At 51.3% G+C, this 18,272-nt stretch overlaps 1 protein-coding gene across 3 annotated transcripts in view; it reads right to left on the bottom strand.

Annotated features, from left to right (window-relative positions):
• TNIP1 (TNFAIP3 interacting protein 1) overlaps window positions 1-16,563 on the bottom strand; it is a 46,384-nt gene extending 29,821 nt beyond the window's left edge. For all 3 annotated transcript variants that reach the window (XM_060008500.1, XM_060008501.1, XM_060008502.1), the window contains exons 1-2: window positions 16,399-16,563; window positions 1,154-1,325 (exon numbers count right to left, since the gene is read on the bottom strand). In XM_060008500.1, coding sequence (XP_059864483.1) covers window positions 1,154-1,289 — 136 coding nt within the window. In that variant the 5' untranslated portion in view covers window positions 1,290-1,325; window positions 16,399-16,563. The remainder of the gene's footprint in view (window positions 1-1,153; window positions 1,326-16,398) is intronic.
• Window positions 16,564-18,272: the final 1,709 nt, after the last annotated feature.

Genomic DNA, 18,272 nt, shown 5'->3' with positions numbered 1-18,272 from the left:
GAGGAATAAAAGGAATTACTCAGTTCAGTGCGCTCGTTCTCCCATCCCTAGCCTCTAAGCCTGCTTCTACCTGGGTTCTGGAGCTGCAGGCCCTGGGTTTCACTCCCTGCATCACCTTGTGGGCTGAGTGGGACACACGTCATTCTAGCCCACAACCAAAAAGAGGCCTGATGAGGAAGAGCCCTGCAACCAGGGGAAAAGGAGCAGAGGGGAATCTAGAACAAACTCCTGGTCCCTGGCACCCTCTTCCTGCCCCACTCCCACCGCACCTGGCTGGGGACTCCACAAAGCCAGGGGCTCTTTTAGGCCCACGATCATGGTCCCGGGGGGCTACCCACAGCCTACGGCCTGCAGTCAGGGACTGCCTGAAGGGAGGAGACCCTCCATAACATCAACCACCCCTCTAGGCCTCGTTTGCCTTCTTTTGTAAGTGGAGACAGGGAAACTCCATCCCTCCTCCCCAAATCTGCCATTCCAAGGAGAGATCTGCCAAGCAAGGAGAAAGCATTTGGAAAATTGGGAGCTGTGCTCACCCCCAAAGCCTAAGCCCAGAGAAGTGGCAGCAAGGCAAAGGAGGAGTTTGGAGGAAAGAGAGTCCCCTCTGGATGGGGAAATCAATGAAAGCCTCTCATGGAGGAAAAGACGGCATCTGAGCTGGGTACTGACAGATGGGGACCAGTCAGTCATGTGGAGGTAAGCAGGCTTGTTCTGGGCAGTGGTGACAGCTTGAGGAAAAGCCAGGAACAGAGAAACCAAGGGGCCTCCTCCCGCCTTGCTTCAAGCCAAGCTCAGCTCCCTGCTCTAACACTTGGGGACCGTACCCTGGTTGCCCTGGTGATGCCAGCTCTCCCCATTTCTGGTGCTTCTGGAAGATGGGCCATTCTGTTTCCCTGTCTGCTAATTGGGCCTGCCAGCTCCCTCTCCGCCACCCCAGGCCTCCTTCTCAGTCCCTCAAGGTATTCTGAGTCTTGTCATCATGGTTCTGGGGTGCTAGGGACTCAGGGCTGGGAATACTGCCACCGTGCTACAGAAGTACACAAAGACACAGCTGTGGGGCAGGAGGGAGAGGGATGACTTGGGCAGAAGCATATGCCAGCTGGCACTGCAGGCTGCAGGGGGGAGGCTTGCAGGCAGAGTGCAGGGTCTGCTTTACCTAACATCTTTATCCCTTGCATTTTTTCCTTCAGTCTGGAATTCTCCTCCACTAGGCGCTCAAAAGCTGCGGACACCTCGCCCAGAGGTACGCCGCCCCCAGGGTCGTAGATCCGGTATGGTCCTCTCCCTTCCATGATGGTGGCTCAGCCCCTGCCGTGGTGCCCGCCTGGCTGTAAGGACAACAGCAGTATGTCAGGGGGCTGGCCAAGCCACTGAGGCATCCTAGTCAATCAGTGCCCCAGAAGGCAGTCACCATAACCCAGAAGAGAACACAGCACTTCAGACTGCCTGGCCACAGTACAGCAGAGCAGAATAGTCACCTCCTTTGATCTGGAAGCTTTGCCTCTATTAATGCAACCTAAGAATGGCATCAGTTTCTTTCAGCAGCCTCACTGTACCACCAGTTCATTTGGAACTGCAGTCAACTGTGAGGTGCAATGTGGAGTACAAGAAAGAGCACTGGCCTTGGAGTCAAAACACTTGAGCTCATGTCCTGTTGACAGGGTCCAGAAGAAGAGGACCCTGCATCACTGCATCCGCAGCACCCAGCATGGTGTTAGCTATGACAGGAATGCCCAATAAACACTTATCAAGTGAATAAATAGTCTAGCTATTAACTCACTGTGGGATTGTGGGCAGTCCCTTCCCCTCTTGGAGGAGGGGAAATGAAAGTCTTACACTAAATCAGTGATCTTTAAAATGAAATGTTTGTGACCAAAGGGATAAGCAAGTCAATCCAATCTGAATTTCCATTTATATGTGCACTATCTTTTTTAAAAGAAAGAACAAGAAGAAAACCCCCTGACTAATATTTACTGTATGAATTGACACTGTCAACCTCCTCCTTCCAGTTCTAATGAACAGACGGATTTTCCATCAAAGCACCATCTACTTGTGCAGCAAGTGCTCTGCATTACTCTGTTCAATTTCACCAGCTTTATTTCATTTGAAACCACTGTGCAAAGTGATTTCAGAATCCGAGTTCTGTGACTTAGCAGAGAAACTTCTTTCTTGCATTCATTCATTCCACAATTATTTACTGAGCATCTATTCTGTGCTGGGTGCTAGTCTAGGTGCTAGGTAATTATCAGCAAACAAAATAGACAAAAATCCTTCTTGGAGCTTACATTCTAGAGATGGAGGTAGACAAGTAGATACATAGTGAGAGAGATGAACATAGTATTAGGGGTGATAAAAACATCTACGGACAAAAATTAAGCAGGAAGTTTGAGGCAGGGACTTTATAGAAGGAGGTGAGGGAACTAGCCATGCTGATATCTGGGGGAATAATATTTCAGGCAGAGAGAACAGTAAGTGCAAAGGCCCTGAGGCTGAAAAACTGATTCAGCCTCCAGCCCTACAAAGAGCTTACTAACCACGAAAGAGCTCCAAAGGTCTCCACCGGGGACTTCAGAAGGACTTGGGGCCCCGAAACCTCCCTCCCAAGACACACCACCCCCAGGGCCAAAACGATTTCAGTCACGAGTCCTCAAAGGCCCTTTGAGCACCCACAAGTGCTCACTGCAAGAAAAGAGTAAAAAGGGACTAATAATAACAGCCACCATTCATTAACCTACTTGCCAGGCACTGCATTAAGCCCTTCAGATGCATTATCTCAGTCAAACTGCACAACACCCTAAAGTACATAGGAAATTATCCTCACTTTATAATGGAGGCTTGGTGAGGTTAAGTAACTCAGCCAGGATTACACAGCCAGCAAGTGAGGGCCAAGATGAAAATCCAGCTCCACCTAAGAAAGCCGAGCTGATCACCTGCTGTCCTCACCCAGCTGCCAAGACTCAGGCCAGACGAGCAAAATGCAAGTTCAAGCCTATTTGCAGGGTAACATGGGTACCTTCTGGGCTGTTTCCCCTGCCTTGCAGCACAAGAGATAAACAAGGATTTTGCCCAGAGGGTCCACATTACCATGGGATGCCATGAGCCAGGAGGAAAAACAAAATTCTGGTGAGAGGGACCTTTCCCCCAAAGACTAATGAAAAAGAGAAACACACACTTGAGAGGCACCCACGCCCTGCTGAGCCCCACAGAGGCAAAGGACAGCTGCCCACACACCCAACACAAAAGTCACCAGCCAGCTTAGGGGGGACTTATTTTTAACTTGAAAGGTCAATGTTACACAGCAGAGCAATAAAGCTTTGAAGTGGTCACTGAATTAAAAGACAGTGTGGGTAAGGCACTTGACACAATGACTAGCATATAGCAAGGAGCTTGAAATGTTGGTAGATGTTGGGGGCATCCTTCCTCTATGCTCCCCTTTCTCCTGTGTGCCTCTCCAGCAAGCCCTTACGCCCAGTATGGAATATATATGACTGAGGTAAGCCTATGTGCATCTGACTGAGAACCTCCTGGAGGCAGGGGCATGCTCTCCTCATCTCTGTTGCCAGCACAGGCCTGGCACTTGGGAGGTGAGCCGTGATTAAGAGCTGAATGGAGTTCACAGATGGGGAGACCAAGAGCCGGAGGGGCCGTAGCCACCTTTGGTGATAAGTGACAGCAGGTGTCCGGGTTCCTGCTCACCACTCCACACTCACCCTACATGGAACTCACAGCTGACATTATGTGATGATTTGGGAATGTTTTTACTCCACATCTGGCTTGCCCAATAGATTAGAAGCTCCACGAGAGCATGGGCCGAGATCACCTGGTCTACCAGGGTATCTTCAGAGTGGTCCAGAATAGAGCCCCAATAAACCTCTGATCAGAACAGAGAGACAGAAAGGGCCAGAGGAACCCTTGACCCTACGCCTGCCTCCTGACAGGCCATGTGTAAACATCCTGAGAGCCTAACCGTGATCCACGGACCAGAAGCACCTGGACAGCCATACATATATACTTCTAGAATCGAGGCTGGCACAGCCAAGATCTCTCAGAGATGCCCAGATGTAAGGCCAAGCGACAGAGCAGGATGCAGGATACAGGAATTGAAACCCCACCTCCACATCCTCCAAACCACGCGTGTTCTCCCTCAGCACTGGGGAGCCGACAGGGAAGCGGACTCACGGGAAGCAGCGGAGGGGCAGGCAGGGCTATTCTCCTGACTCCAGCCTGGGCAGCTGGGGGGCAGGGGGAGAAACAGGCTACAGGCAGAGGGAGCCCAGACCAAACAGTCTACTGTGAGAAAGTCCTCTCTGGAGATCAGAGGAGCTGCCCAAGGGAGGGTCTGGACTTCTGGAGGAAAGAAACACAAAGACAGGAATGGGGAATTTCCACGTCCTGCTGACCTCATGCCCAGATGGTCAGCGACAGTTCCAGGATGACCGCCGGGCAGATGGGAACTCTCCTCCTGGTCTGTGTGGTTTTTAGGCCTTTCCTGGAGAGGGGATTCTTTCCCAGGATGACAGAGCTGGACGGGAATCTCCAAGGGCAACAAGGCCAAGCCCGTTACCAGGCGCCCCAGGGGTCTCGGAATGCGGGGCTGCATCACTGTCCTGCCTCCCTGGCTGACAGCACATTTCCCCTCTGTCACAGACCGCAGGAGTGGGTGTGGACAGGGGAAGGAAGCGCTGACCACCCACACGCCTTGCATGGGGCAGTACGGGAGCTCAGCGCCTAGGCATCCCGGGGCGTGAGCTAACCTGACCCTCCCTCATGGTGTGAGGGCAGCAGTCAGGCCCCAGAGCAGGAAGACCAAGGTCACACAAAACGTCAGGATGGAGCTGGAAGGTGCCTGCTCTCTCTCCAGTCTGCCAGTGCTCCCACCCTCCATTTCTGCTCCTGTGCTGCAATCCCACTACAAAGCAGAGGCCCCACCCACATTCTTGCCACGTCTGGCCTGGACTCCATACCTACCTGAGCCTGGTTCCTTTACATTTAAAGCTACAGATCAGGTGACCCGCCAGCAGTGGACACCAACCTGCCTTCCGAAAACAGAAACCGTCGGTGGGGAAGAGGCAGCCAGCTCAGACCTTCTTCCAAGACAAGATCTTGGCTCAGGGCAGGGGGGTGGGATCCCGCAGCCCACCCTGAGAGGCCTGGGGGTGCCCGCTGGAACCAGAAAGTCCCGATTTAGGGGCAAAAAAGGGCCCAGAGAGATGGCAGGCCAGACAGCGACGACAGAGTGAAACGACGGAGGCGATCCTGTTGAAACTGAAGGAGCCACCAGCCCAAAAAAGGAGGAAGAGCCGGCGTGACAGAACGACAGGTGAGCAGCTAAGGGGATGGGGGGGTGGGAACGTGGGCCCAAATCACAACTGCCACCCAAGAGGATGATGACGGTTGAAAAAGGCTAGATTCAGAATTAAATTTACATTCCAGCTTCTGCACTGAAATGCTTCAGCCCATCAGAAGCTGCCTTGTGATCAGCCACGTGCTGGTGCCAGAAGTAGGAGCTCCTAGGTATGAATGAATGATACGAATTTGCATAGCCAGTAACATTTGCAAACTACCTAGAGTTTCCCAAGCATTGTTTTTCTGTCACAACAGCCTTGGAAAGAAGGCATGGCTGATGTCTGTTCGACAGATGAGGAAACTGAGGACCACTTGGGAACTTAGTCTGATCTAATGCTACTGGGCACTGGCTGCATCCTGAGGTCAGTTAGATGTTGCAGCTCTGGGGGAAGTGAAGTTCTCCCTGGACCAGAGGAAAACTCCTGAGTAGATCTCTGGTACTGGGAGTTGGGAGGTCACGGTGGCCAGCAGCCTCATCCCCAGGCAAAGGCAGGGGCTGGCAGGGATGCTGGTGGGTGGGGGTGACAGAGTGGTGAAGGGAAGGGGTCTTCAGGAGGAAGGCACAGGACAGGAAATCAGAGGTCCTGATGTCTACTCTCTTGCCCGCTCTGATGGGCATGGGCAAGCTGTCCACTCTCTGTACCTCAGTTCCCTCACAGGCACAGGGAGGAGCCTGGACCAGAGGGAAACTGGGTGATGACTTAAAACTGGCCTAAGGATCCACGGAGACCCAAGCCTGGCTTGGGAGCCAGCCACAAGGCAAGGAAAGAGACGGGACCCAGCACACTGGAGATAAAACAGCCTTGGAGTCAGGAAGAAAGGGGCCCAGTAGGGTGGGATCTGGGGGTAAGCAGGTGAGGCACGCAGGGTGCAAAACAAAAGGGGCGCCCAAGTGCACGCAAGAGACCCTGAGCGGGAGCCCTCCTTACACACTGCACCTGCGGCCTCACCTGCGCCTGCCTCCCCCTGGTCCAGCTCTGCCCACCCCTGCAGGCTGTGTGATACTGGACCAGTCCCTCACCTTTTCTGAGCCTCAGCTGCCTCATCTGCAAAATAGGAATAATAACAGAATCCACGGCAGGTCAGATTAAGGAAGTTAAATGAAATAATATATGTATAATTGGAAGGGAGTTCTCACTTTCTACTTCCCAATTGTTTATTTAACAAAGAAATGTATTCATTTTGTAATAAGATTTCCTAAACAATAATAATAATAGTACCTCACTAAGTACCTGGCACTCAGTAGGTTCTTACTAAAAGGTTGAGGCAGCCCCATAACTGTGCCCAGCTGATTGGTTATGGCATCCACTTAATTTCTGTGAACTGCAAATAACTGTTAAGCAGGGACACTGGGACAACACCACAGCTGGTGAAGCTGAAGCTACAAGAAGCCCATGGACCAAGGCGATGCTCATGAAAGATTAGGAATCATCTGAGTCTCATTTTCCTCAATTGCAAATGGGAATATCTTCCAAGTCCCCCAAGGGCTAACGGGAAGTGAGGCATCATGAAAGCACCTCGCAAACTAAAGCAAAAATCTGTCCACATCTGCACTTCGTGATGACCTCCAGTCCTCCTCACCCATTTCACAATCAGGGAAACTGGGGCTCCAGGTCCATCCATCAAAGAGCAGGCGGTGCCCTCTTGATGGCTGTCAGCAGAGAGACAGCACCTATTTAGATGGTCTGTACCCAGGGAGCCCGCCTTAGCATCCTCCCCAGTGAGGAGCCAAAGATTTAATCAGTCTTTCCAACCAACTCAGTAATAAAGAGGCTGCAGGCATGGGGTGTAATATGAGGAACAGGTGGGGCTCAGGAATCGTAGGATCTAGTCAACGTACACCAAGGCAAATATCTTCCATCACCCAGCCTCAGTTTTCTAAAAGGAGAGGTTAGCAACAATAGCAATAATACAACAAAAGGGGGAAGACTAGACAAACTTTAAGGCCCCTTCTAGTTCTAACTTTCCAGAACTTGCAGTTTATTGTCATCCCTTTCTAAAACCTTTTGACCTTAAAAAGCCTGCTCTCCCCAGCTCCAATCCCTCCCAATGCCCAAGCAGATTTCCCTGCCTCATCGATCCTCCTGCAGTGCTATCAGGGGTGCTGTCGCCTCCCCAAGAGCAGTGAGAAACCCCTGGATGATGTCTGCAGCCTTTTCCCAGGTCCTGCCCTCCTCTCTGGCCTGCACTCAGGCCCTCCAGCTCAGCCCGAGAACTGTGTCCTTCAAACATGGCACACGTCTCTGTGTCCTTCTTCCCCTCCTCCCCTCCACTGACTCACCCACAGAGGGAGCCCCACTGCCCCCACTTAGCCTCCAAGACCCAGGCTCTACACTATCAGCCTAGGGACAGTGGGGAGGACCAGGGCCATCAGCTGGCTGGAAACGCTGCAAAAGTCGACCAAAGAGCATGTAACTAAACCTGGGAGAGGGCCTGACAGTTGTGTGCTACCATATGCCAGGCACTAGGCTGGCATCATTACCAACATTATTACCTCATTTTCTTCTCACCACACAGAGATAAAAATTCTTATCCCTGTTTTCCAGCAAGGAAACCAATCCTCTCGGCTAGATGGCATAATCTCTATTTTTCAGATGAGGAAGCAGACTCAGAGAGGTTAAGTCACTTGCCTAAGGACACACAGCCGGTTAGTGGCAGAACAAAGAATCCAGCCTTGATCTATCAGACTTCAACATTGGTGCCCTTTCCACTAGCCTGCACTGACTGAGGGGCACAGGGCTCTGTGTCTCAGGGGGAGGACACCAGTCCTGCCTGTTGTCCCACTATCAGGAACATGCCCCAGGTTCTAGGTCCCTACCTCTATGTGTTGCTAACTTTGCCTCAGGTACCAGTCTGCCCTTGATTGCCAGCAGTCAACAAGGCTTAGACTCTCAGGATGAAAGGAAGCTCAGGGGAAATTCGGTCCTGTTCTTATCCGGTCCCCAGGGGAGCCAGGGGACTCTGGTTGACCATCTTTAGTGACCCAGACCAACTTCCTCCTCCAGGAGCCTCCCCTGGACAGCCAGCATTGGCTGTAGTTAGGCTACTCCCAGTTCTGCTTCCACTGACCCTTGCTCTGCTTCCTGGGGTTCCCTAGAATAAGGAACAAGATGACCCTCTTCTCCATCTCAGCCCTGAGGAGATTTGGAACCTGCAGCATTCTGTCAAAGCAGTTTAGCCCTTGTTCCCTGCATCGCCCTTTGTAGGGACTGGCTTCCAGATCCCTCCGCATCCACCCCCTCAACCCTCCACCCCCACCCTATCTGCAGCTGGCTTTGAAACTGGACACAACACTCCAGGTGTGGTTTGCCTGACCAAAGAGAGTAAGTTTCACCTCCACCCTTTCAGGTATTATGTTTCTACTGATGTCGTCTTGTGGACATTTGCTTTTCCTATAGCTGGCTGCCCACACTAAAGAATGTCCTTTCTCAATGACGTCAACAATCAGGCTTGTATGCCTGATTGGCTGAGAAGAAAGTTCTCTTGTAGAAAAGTAAGCTTGAGGAGGTTACAACTATCTAAAGGGTCAGAGGTAACTGACTGGGTAATCGCCTATTTAAGTAAGCTAGGAATCTCTGTGTCACTATACACAGAGACTGGACAAAGATGTGCACTGCCACACACTCTGTAACAGCAAAAACGTCCTGAATGTTCATCAAGTGAGGACTAGTTTAATAAACTATGGTGCATTCATTCAATGTACTACTTATACAGCCATCAAAAAGAATGGGGCAGACTGCTTTGCAATGGCAGAAAGGTGCCCATAAAATATTGTTAAGGGGACTTCCCTGGTGGCGCAGTGGTTAAGAATCTGCCTGCCAATGCAGGGGACACGGGTTCGAGCGCTGGTCTGGGAAGATCCCACATGCCGCGGAGCAACTGAGCCCGTGTGCCACAACTACTGAATTCCGTGCGCCTAGAGCCCGTGCTCCGCGACAAGAGAAGCCACTGCGATGAGAAGCCCGCACACCACAATGAAGAGTAGCCCCCGCTCGCCACAACCAGAGAAAGCCCGTGCGCAGCAACTAAGACCCAACGCAGCCAAAAATAAATAAATAAATATTTATTTATTAAGAAAAAAATTGTTAAGGAAAAAAGCAAAGTATAGATTTATATGTATAATAGGATACTATTTATTAAACAACACACAACTACATGTGCATATATGTGTGTGTGTGTGTATGTATACATATATGTATGAAATCTGAAATGTGCATAGATAAAGGTCTGGAAAGATACACACCGAACTGCTGCTAGTAGACAGATCTAGAGAAGGACTTGGGCTAGGGGACTGTAATCAAAAGAAACTTTTTTTTTAACCTAGTTTTTTAACTCTTTACAATGGAATCTAGTCCTGTTCTATTTTTAAAATTAATTTTAAAATACAGGCTGGAGAGAAAGAGGAGAAAAGAACACAACTTTCATTTTTTACGTTATACGTTTGGTATTGCTTGAGTTTTTGGAGTTTTTTCTCTAATGAATACATGTTATTTTGTAACACTTTTAAAGGGAGAGTTTAATTTTTTGTTTGTTTTTAAGTTAAGTGGCTTGACAAGGCCAGAACAAGAGGAAAGGGCTACTGTTCTGGCACCAAATGAGGCTGGAGGGCTGCGGGCAGGGATGAGAGCCTCCTTATTATGAATCTGCTTCACGTGGACAGACAGGCTATAGGGACTGAATCATAAATAAGGAGGGAAAGCCCAGGGACAAGTTTTCTAGTCAAGGAATGTGGTAGATGGAGACCTGGCAACTGTAAAGGAGAGTTTCAACCTGGAACCCGCCAGAAAGGATCTGGTTTCAGGAAGGTCAGGGCTGGGCTTGAGGTGACAAAGGCGGGAAGAAAAGCACCGGACTTTGGTGCTGGAAACAAGGGCGAAGCTTCCCACCCATTGCCTGTGGGCCCTCACACGGGGACTTATACCTGTTTTGCTGGAGAGGAAGCCGAGTCAAAACAGGTGCAGAGCTGGGCTCAAGGTGGCACGGTTCCCAAGGGACAAAGGAGAACAGCCCCACCTGATCATCAGTCCCCAGCCTGTACTCCCCACTGCCAACAGCCCCCTAAGAAGGGCTGAGAAGGCAGCCCAAGCAACCCCAGCCCTCTTTCTTTCACCTCCTCAGGGTTCCTGGGATCCACAGGTACAAATACTCTGCGCCGAGAAGCCCGGCTTCCCTCCCAGCAGCTGTGACTCTCTTAACCTAGGAGGAGCACATCCACTATCAGCCACAGGGACAAAGAGCACTAGGCCCAACCTTGGGACAAAAGGGAAGGGAGGGCTTCCCTGGTGGCGCAGTGGTTGAGAGTCCACCTGCCGGTGCAGGGGACGCAGGTGCGTGCCCCGGTCTGGGAAGATTCCCACATGCCACGGAGCGGCTAGGCCCCTGAGCCATGGCCGCTAAGCCTGCGCGTCCCGAGCCTGTGCTCCGCAACGGGAGAGGCCACAACAGTGAGAGGCCCGCGTACCGCAAAAAAAAAAAAAAAAAAAAAAAAAAAAAGGGAAGGGAGACTCGACTGTCCTCCCGTCTACCTGACCCCAAAATGCCCAAAGCTGGTTTATCCAACAAAGGCTTTCTCCAGCCCTGTAACTCCCTCCTCCAAGGGAGAAGATGACAACTTTTGAGAATTCCCCTCATACCAAATATGGTGTAAAGAGGGTTTAATGGGTTCAACTCCTGGTTCTGCTCCCTCACCAAGTGACCCTGAGCAGTCCTCACTTTCCTGGTTTCTTCCCCCTATGGAAATGCTGTGAGGACCAACTGGGAACACTCTGTAGACTATCCCAACAGGAGCCACAGTGGTTAGGAAGAGAGCTTCCGGGGGCAAGACTAGCCAGATAAAAGCTGGAGAGGGCCTATTTTAATAGCAAAGGCTGGAAACAACCTAATGAAGAAGAAAAGGAATAAAGACACCGACGCCATTTCACACCAGGGAATGCTAATACTATACAGCTGTGCAAAACAAACCGGCACCCGCTAGAGACACAAACAAGGATGAACCTCACGGATATAACACTAAGCGAAACAAGCAAGTTGCAGAAGAACACAGGCAGTATGATGGCATTTAAATAACATTTTAAAACAAAACAATACTAAATATTGTTTACAGATGTATATGTTTATAATAAAACTGTAGAGAAATACAAGAGAATAAGCTCTAAATTCAGAACACTTGTTTGCTTCTGGAGGGGTGGGGAAGGAGATGATCGGGGAGAAATTTCACATGAACAGAAAATACGTTCTTTCTTAAGCTGGATGGGTGGATGCCCAAGTGTCTGCATGTTACCTCTGTGTCTGAAAGATTCCTTCGTGTTTTCTAGAAGTCAGGTCTGCCGTCCTCAGACCCCCACTCCTCTTCCCAGAGGTTGGGGCGGGGAGTGGCAGCACCTCAGAGGCAGCAGTGGGGGTGTGGCAGGAACTGGGGTCCCTCAGACCACTGAGATGAAGCTGGCCGTGAGGAAGGCACAGGACCAGGGTGTGCTGGCCAGCTGAGAGCGGTACAGGCGTCCTCCACTGCGGGTGGAGACAAAACCAAGGGCCCCTGACTCATGGGACACCCCCACGCCCGCCCTAAAAGCACCAGCTCTGGTCTCTGAGTAGATGACTCCCTGGTGACACGACACCCCAGCCCCCAGCTCCCTCCCCCCACCACACACACACACTCACACATCTGCCTGGGCCACCGGGTCTCTCCACTCCACAGGTGCTCAAGGACACAGGCAACAGCCTCGGGGGTGGGCTCCTTGGGGAGAGGAGAGTTCAGCCCCACCTGGGGACAGCCCCCAGACAAAGAGCCAGCCGCCCCTCAGCCCAGTCATCTGTTCCTATCGGAAGAGCGACTGTCCCGGGCCGGTCACGGGGAAAAACAAGGACTTCCTCCCACAAGTGGCCGCCCAGGTCTATCTCTGCGGGCCATGGAGCCTTGCTCCCCACAGAACGAGGGGCGCTTCTCCCTGCTTCCCTGTGCCTTCCTTCTGGCCACTCTCCAGGGGGCTCCAGACACTCTCCAAAGAGGAACAGGAAGAGGAGGGGCAGGTGGGGGGTGGGCAGCAGCAAGAAGCCGGGAGGGTGGGCACAGAAAGGCCTGGCCCTGTGGGAAGAACTCCGCAACTACCGGAGCCATAAAGGGCAGCCCAGTCACTGGGCTACAGTTTTCTGGAAGTAATGCCCTAAGATGCCTGCCACTGCAATCCCTTCATTTTGCAGCTGGGACACCAAAGCCAGCAAAGGGAGGAGGACCTGCCCAAGGCTGCAGGGACGGCGGTGACACAGAGGGGAAGCAAACCCAGTCTTCGGGTGGCCAGCTGCGCGCTCTTTTCACCACACCTCCTACTGCCCTCCCTCTCTCTCGTCCTGCACCCCTCCCTCCATGTGGTCAGGTGAGCAGTGAGGGGAAAAAAGAGGGACGAGAAAGGAGGTGGGCCCACACCGGGGAGCCACCTGTAACAACACTGGAAGGGGCCGCCCCGCCTACAAGGCAGTTCACTCCTGACGCTGCACTGGGGGTGGTCAAGCGGAGGCTGGCTAATCACCTGCTGCGGTGCTGGGTGCTGTTGAGGAAATTCGGGCCAGATGTCCTCTGCGGCCCTCCCACATGTCTACTGCCACTATTCCAAACAGGGATGGAAAGACGTCTGAGACAAAACAAAGGATGACCCATCGAGAGAGGACACAGCATGGTCCAGAGGTGGCAGAGGATTAAAGGCAAGTCACCCCGAAGCCTGAAAAATCGGACCACCTGCATCGTCTCCTACTGAAATCCCTTCAACAGCCTCATGATCAGCCTCATTAATGAGATTTAATGAGATTTCTCATTAATTTAATGAGATTTAATGATGTTCGGCAGCCAGCAGCGATTGATCACTTACCCCATGCCAGCCCTGTGCTGAGCGCTTGACACACACTGTCTCATTAATTCACACCACTCTGGAAGTAGCACTTACGTCACATAAACTTATAGAAGAGGAAGCAGACACAGCACGCACCCAGGTGTGCTGAACTCTAAATCAGGCACACTACACCACGGGTTCTCAGAGAGCAGCTGGACCGGCAGCATCAGCATCACGGCCACCAGCTGGATCAGACACCCTTGGGGGCGCAACCCTGCAATCTGTTTAACACGCCACCCAGGGGACTCATGCACGCTTGGGCTTGCCAATGCTCTGATCACTTCCCAGTGCTGCTGACGGGGAAAAACTGACACTTCTCTGCCTGGTAGTCAAGACCATTGGGTTTTTCCTAGCCCAGGTGGTCAGCTCCCCCAGTGCAGCAGAGCCTTAGCCCAGATCCTCTTACCCTAAGTTGCAGAAGGGGCTCAGGCCCCACTCTGCACCTCATCATCTTGCCTGGGCCCGGCCTTGAAGTCGCCTCCTTCCAGAAGGCCCCTGACCATCTGGCACCCCCAAATTGCTCCACACCCCAGTCAGACTTACTGCCGGGCACGTGCTGGCACACTACGCCTTCCAGCTAGCGCTCATGGCACATTTCTGCCCAGTCCACAACGAGTTCCTGGAGGGCAGAGCCAGTACCTTATTCACCTGAGTACCACGCCACTCCACACAGCACCAGGCCGGAGGGCTGTCAGGAAATGTTTGCTGACTATCAGAAGAAAAGAAAAATGCCTTGGGAAGCAAGTTCTGGCTCTCACCCTGACTCTGCCACTACCTCTCTGGGACAAGCGCCTTCCCATCTCTAGGACTCAGTTTTCTCATCTGTGAAATGCACCATTATTCTAGTTTCTTCTATTCTACTCATCTGCTGAACAAACCCAGCAAAGCCTTACCCCAGACACTCTTTATCTAGTATCAGGAACGCACACGTGAAGACTAAAGAGGTCCCTGCTCTCACCCTTCTATTCTAGGAAAAGAGGAAGACAACAAACAAGCAAACAGTAAAAATTACTGTATGCCTGACACATACCGTGTCTACACACATACTTTCTCAATTGCAAATAAGCAAGATCATTTCAGGGCGTGATGAATGTATTAAAATATATATATAATAGTAATATGACAGAAAGTGAAAAAAGGGGTTACTTTGCATAGAAAGGTCAGGGAAGGCCCCTCTGAGGAGGTGACATTTGAGCTGAGACTTGACAGATAAGGAAGAACCAGCCATGAAAAGAGCTGGGGAAAGGTGTTCCAGGCAGAAGGAACAGTACATACAAAGGCCTCAAGGCAAGAATAAGCTTGGCCTGTCCGAGGGGAAAAAAAGCAGGCTGCTGCGGTTAAATCACAGTGAGTGCAAGAATAAAATAGTACCCAGTAGCACTCAGAGAGGGAGGCAGACAGCCGACCTCCTACAATTCTGAGGTGTTCAAATCAGGTCGGCCAACCCAACCCAGAACATCCGGGGCCCAAGTCACAGGCAGCACTGGGGGTTAGGGTATGAGTCAGACCCCACGGCTTCCTGGGGCCCCAAAGGCCCTGATGTGGGAATAGGGGCAGGCAGCAACCCTCAGCGTGAGTGCCATGCCATACCCACGGACACACACGGGTGGGAGAAAACAGGGTCACATAAGTATGTAGAACACAGGACACTCACGGCTGCAGCCTCCAGAGGGACATGATCAAGTGCTTCACTGAAGTGCCAGGCCCTGATCCCAGGACACAGCCAGGATAGTGGAAAGGAAACAGGGCCCAGGATTCAAGGCTTACTAGTCTTGGGCAAGTCTTAACCTTTTGGGGGTTCAGTTTCCTCACCTCAAAATTGAGGCTACTACTAGTGACTCTCTCCTAGGGTTGCTGAAAAGAGTAAATGAGATACTCAACATAAAGCACTGTGCCTGGCACACAGTATGTGCTGATAAATGTAAGCTGTTATTATTACCATTATTGGTTTTTCACTGCCTCAGTTCTCTCTGCTGTAAAACAGTGATATTAATACATCATAGGATTGCTATGAGTCTGTGCTAATAAACATTCCAGCCTCCTAATGCAATATCCATTGTCAGGAATGAAAAAAAAATTGAGAGTCCTCTTTCCGGATCTCTCATCAGGTGCTGAATTCCCCTCTACCCTACCACATTGTTTGGAAAATGAGTAAGAGCTGATTAAATTCTATTTTGACAACACTGTGAAATAAAAATGATGCATTAGGAATCCATACATTTCTCTGCACTGTCATTCTGCAAGGGGGTGGGGATAAACGTTGCTGATTCTTCTGCATCATCCACAAAAGTCCCCCCCTCCAACCAAAACACGAAGTCTCACTCAGCGGAACAAAATTCCCACCCACAAAATTCCCATACAATTAAAGAATATATAATACAGTCACTTCCATGTACACACAACTTCACACACTCTTGCAGACAAATGTTCTACAGCGGAAAACTCACGCATATGTAGAAACTCCACACCCCAAATCGCTCCCCAAAATTCACTACAGCTACCCTGCAAATGCACCCAAATGTTGTCTCCCACAGTGGGCAAAATATGTTCAACAGAAACAGTATATAGCACAGAGTCTGGAGTCAAACGCCAGCGTTCAAATCCTGAATTTGCAACTCTCTAACTGTATGACTCCAATCTCCAAGTGCCTCGGTTTCCTAACCGGTAAAATGCGGATAATAATAATCATACTCGTTTTGAGGATGGAAGTGGCAATTAAACGAGTTTAATACATGTAAAGAGCTTAGTTCAGCACTTGGAAAGCGCCCAATAAGAGTTATTTTCCTCTTCATTACGTGTGCACACGGCTTCCAAAACTGGTCTCCCACACTATAAACAGACCCACGCCCGCACACACACCCTGCAACCCGCGGGTCCGCACACCCAGCACACAGCCCGCCTGCAGTTCCCAGACACGCTTGCCCACTCAGTGCGCACGCGCGCCCACCACCCTCCGCGCAGGTCAGGGATTCCCCACTCGGCCGGACCCGGCCGCCCCTGGAGGTGCCCTGCGCCCGGGGACCTCGGGCGCCGGAGCCCAGGAGACAAGAAACCCAGGCCACCAGTCCGGGCCTGACCTCCCCCCTGCCACGCCCGGTGGACTACCGAGGCTGGGACCGGCCCAGTCCCAGACTCCATTCCTTTCCATCCCCGCTCCGCCCGGCCGGCTTACCTGAGGGTGGGGACCCGGGGAGACAGCACCCCGCTCTCCGCGTCCAGCCCGAGTCCAGGGACGCGGTAGAGGCCTGGGCCAGTCTCTGGCCCCACAGCACTGCACAGGACCCCGGGTCGGGGAAAGGGGACAGGGCCGGTGACTAGGAAGTGCTGGGGGCCGGGCCGCCCCACCCCCTGGGAAAGTCCCCAGTGATTGACAGGCCGCTCGCCCAATCACGCTGCGCCATCTGGGCGGGTCCGCAGCCACCGGGGTGGGACGCAGAGAGGTAAACAGCCGCCGCCGGAGCAGGCCGGTTCCTGGGTAGCCTTTGCCTCGGGCTGCAACCTCCGCAGGTCCGGGCAGTCCCTCGCCGCCCTCCCTGCTGCGGAAACTCCGGGCGCCGGAATGAGGCTGGGGCCACACTGAAAGCCGGAATTTCAGAGTAGAGACGAGCCTAAGAGACCACCCACCCTTTCCTTGCGCCGAGGGGCACAGGGGCCGGAGCCCGGTGGGGGAGAGGGGGAGACTTGCCAAACGGCATGTAAGCATTTGTAGCTGAGCCAGAGCTAGAGTTCGGGGTCCTAGAGTTCGGTCCAGGGCTCCCCCGGACTTCTTACAGAGCTCACAGAAATTCTGAGGTGAAAGTACCCTTAAAGAATCTCATTGTCACAGCTGACATTTTTTGCGTACTTACTGCTCCAAACTTGGTAAGCACTTTGCATGCTTTATTTATTTAATTCGGTCAGCCACCCTAGTGAGATGGTTTTTATCCCCCCCCCTTTTTTTTAACCGTAAATAAATTAATGTACAAGGCGCGTGGAGGTTAGATGACCTCAGTAAGTGGCTGAACCAAGATTGAAACCCAAGTGAGCAAATCCGTAGCCCACTTTCTACACGGTCTACCTATATGTGGGCCAGATCATGCAAACAGGCTGTGAGATTTCCCAGACCAGGAAGGAGCAGTAACTTGGTTTACGCTTGGGAACACTTGTTTTTTTAAGCCCACCATTTTATTTAAAAGAGGGTAAATTTTAATTTCAAAAAGTGTCAAGTCCTAACCTTGGAATATAGGACAGCTCTTCAAATTAGCTTAATATAGCTTTATGAAAAACTTATTCCGAAAGATTCATTTCACCGGAACTATTGAAAACTTAGTCATTGACAGGCCCTCATCCTCAGAAAGGATTTGGGGAACTATTTCATACAGGCCCTCATTTTACAGGAGAGCTCTGTAAATTAACTGTGACTCTGTGTGAAAACACACACACACACACACACACACACACACACACACACACACACCCCCTACACAACTATATGCCTAATCCAAGAACTCTTTTTCAGGCTTTGTGACATCCTGGGATGCTTTTAGTTACTTCAAAGGGGTTATCAGAGTCTCAAAACGATATTAATTCTAGTTCATTTTAATTATGAAAATAAGTACACATATTTTGAAGAGAGGGATGCGAACACCAAACAAAGCACCACTGAGTGTGACCAATCACCAGGAGATTACGATCTTGGACTGGTTCATACTGCAGCTCTCAGGCATCACCTCACCCATTTGTGCGCTGTCCCCGCCTGCCCTGTCCGGTTTTCTTCCTGCTCTTGTCTGTAATTCCCAGTTTGCTTTTCCTGGAATGCACTCTTCCTAATCCCAAACAAAGTCCTTCTCATGAACACTGAAATTTACTTTAAAAAATGAAGAGTCTCCAACTGTTTGCATTTTGTTTCCAAACTATTTCAGCTGTTTTTGTAAATGTCTGACCTTAGAGAATTATGCAAATGGTTTCATTCCCCAAAGTGCCGGGTGATTCCTAGAGGTGGGCTTGTTGGACAGTGCTCTAGTATGGCACAAAAAGGTCACACAGTCATCTTTTTGCCCGATTCCC

Source organism: Delphinus delphis, chromosome 3, assembly GCF_949987515.2.
Source record: "Delphinus delphis chromosome 3, mDelDel1.2, whole genome shotgun sequence".
NCBI classification, from domain to species: domain Eukaryota; kingdom Metazoa; phylum Chordata; class Mammalia; order Artiodactyla; family Delphinidae; genus Delphinus; species Delphinus delphis.
This window is presented reverse-complemented; position numbering and strand designations above follow the sequence as displayed.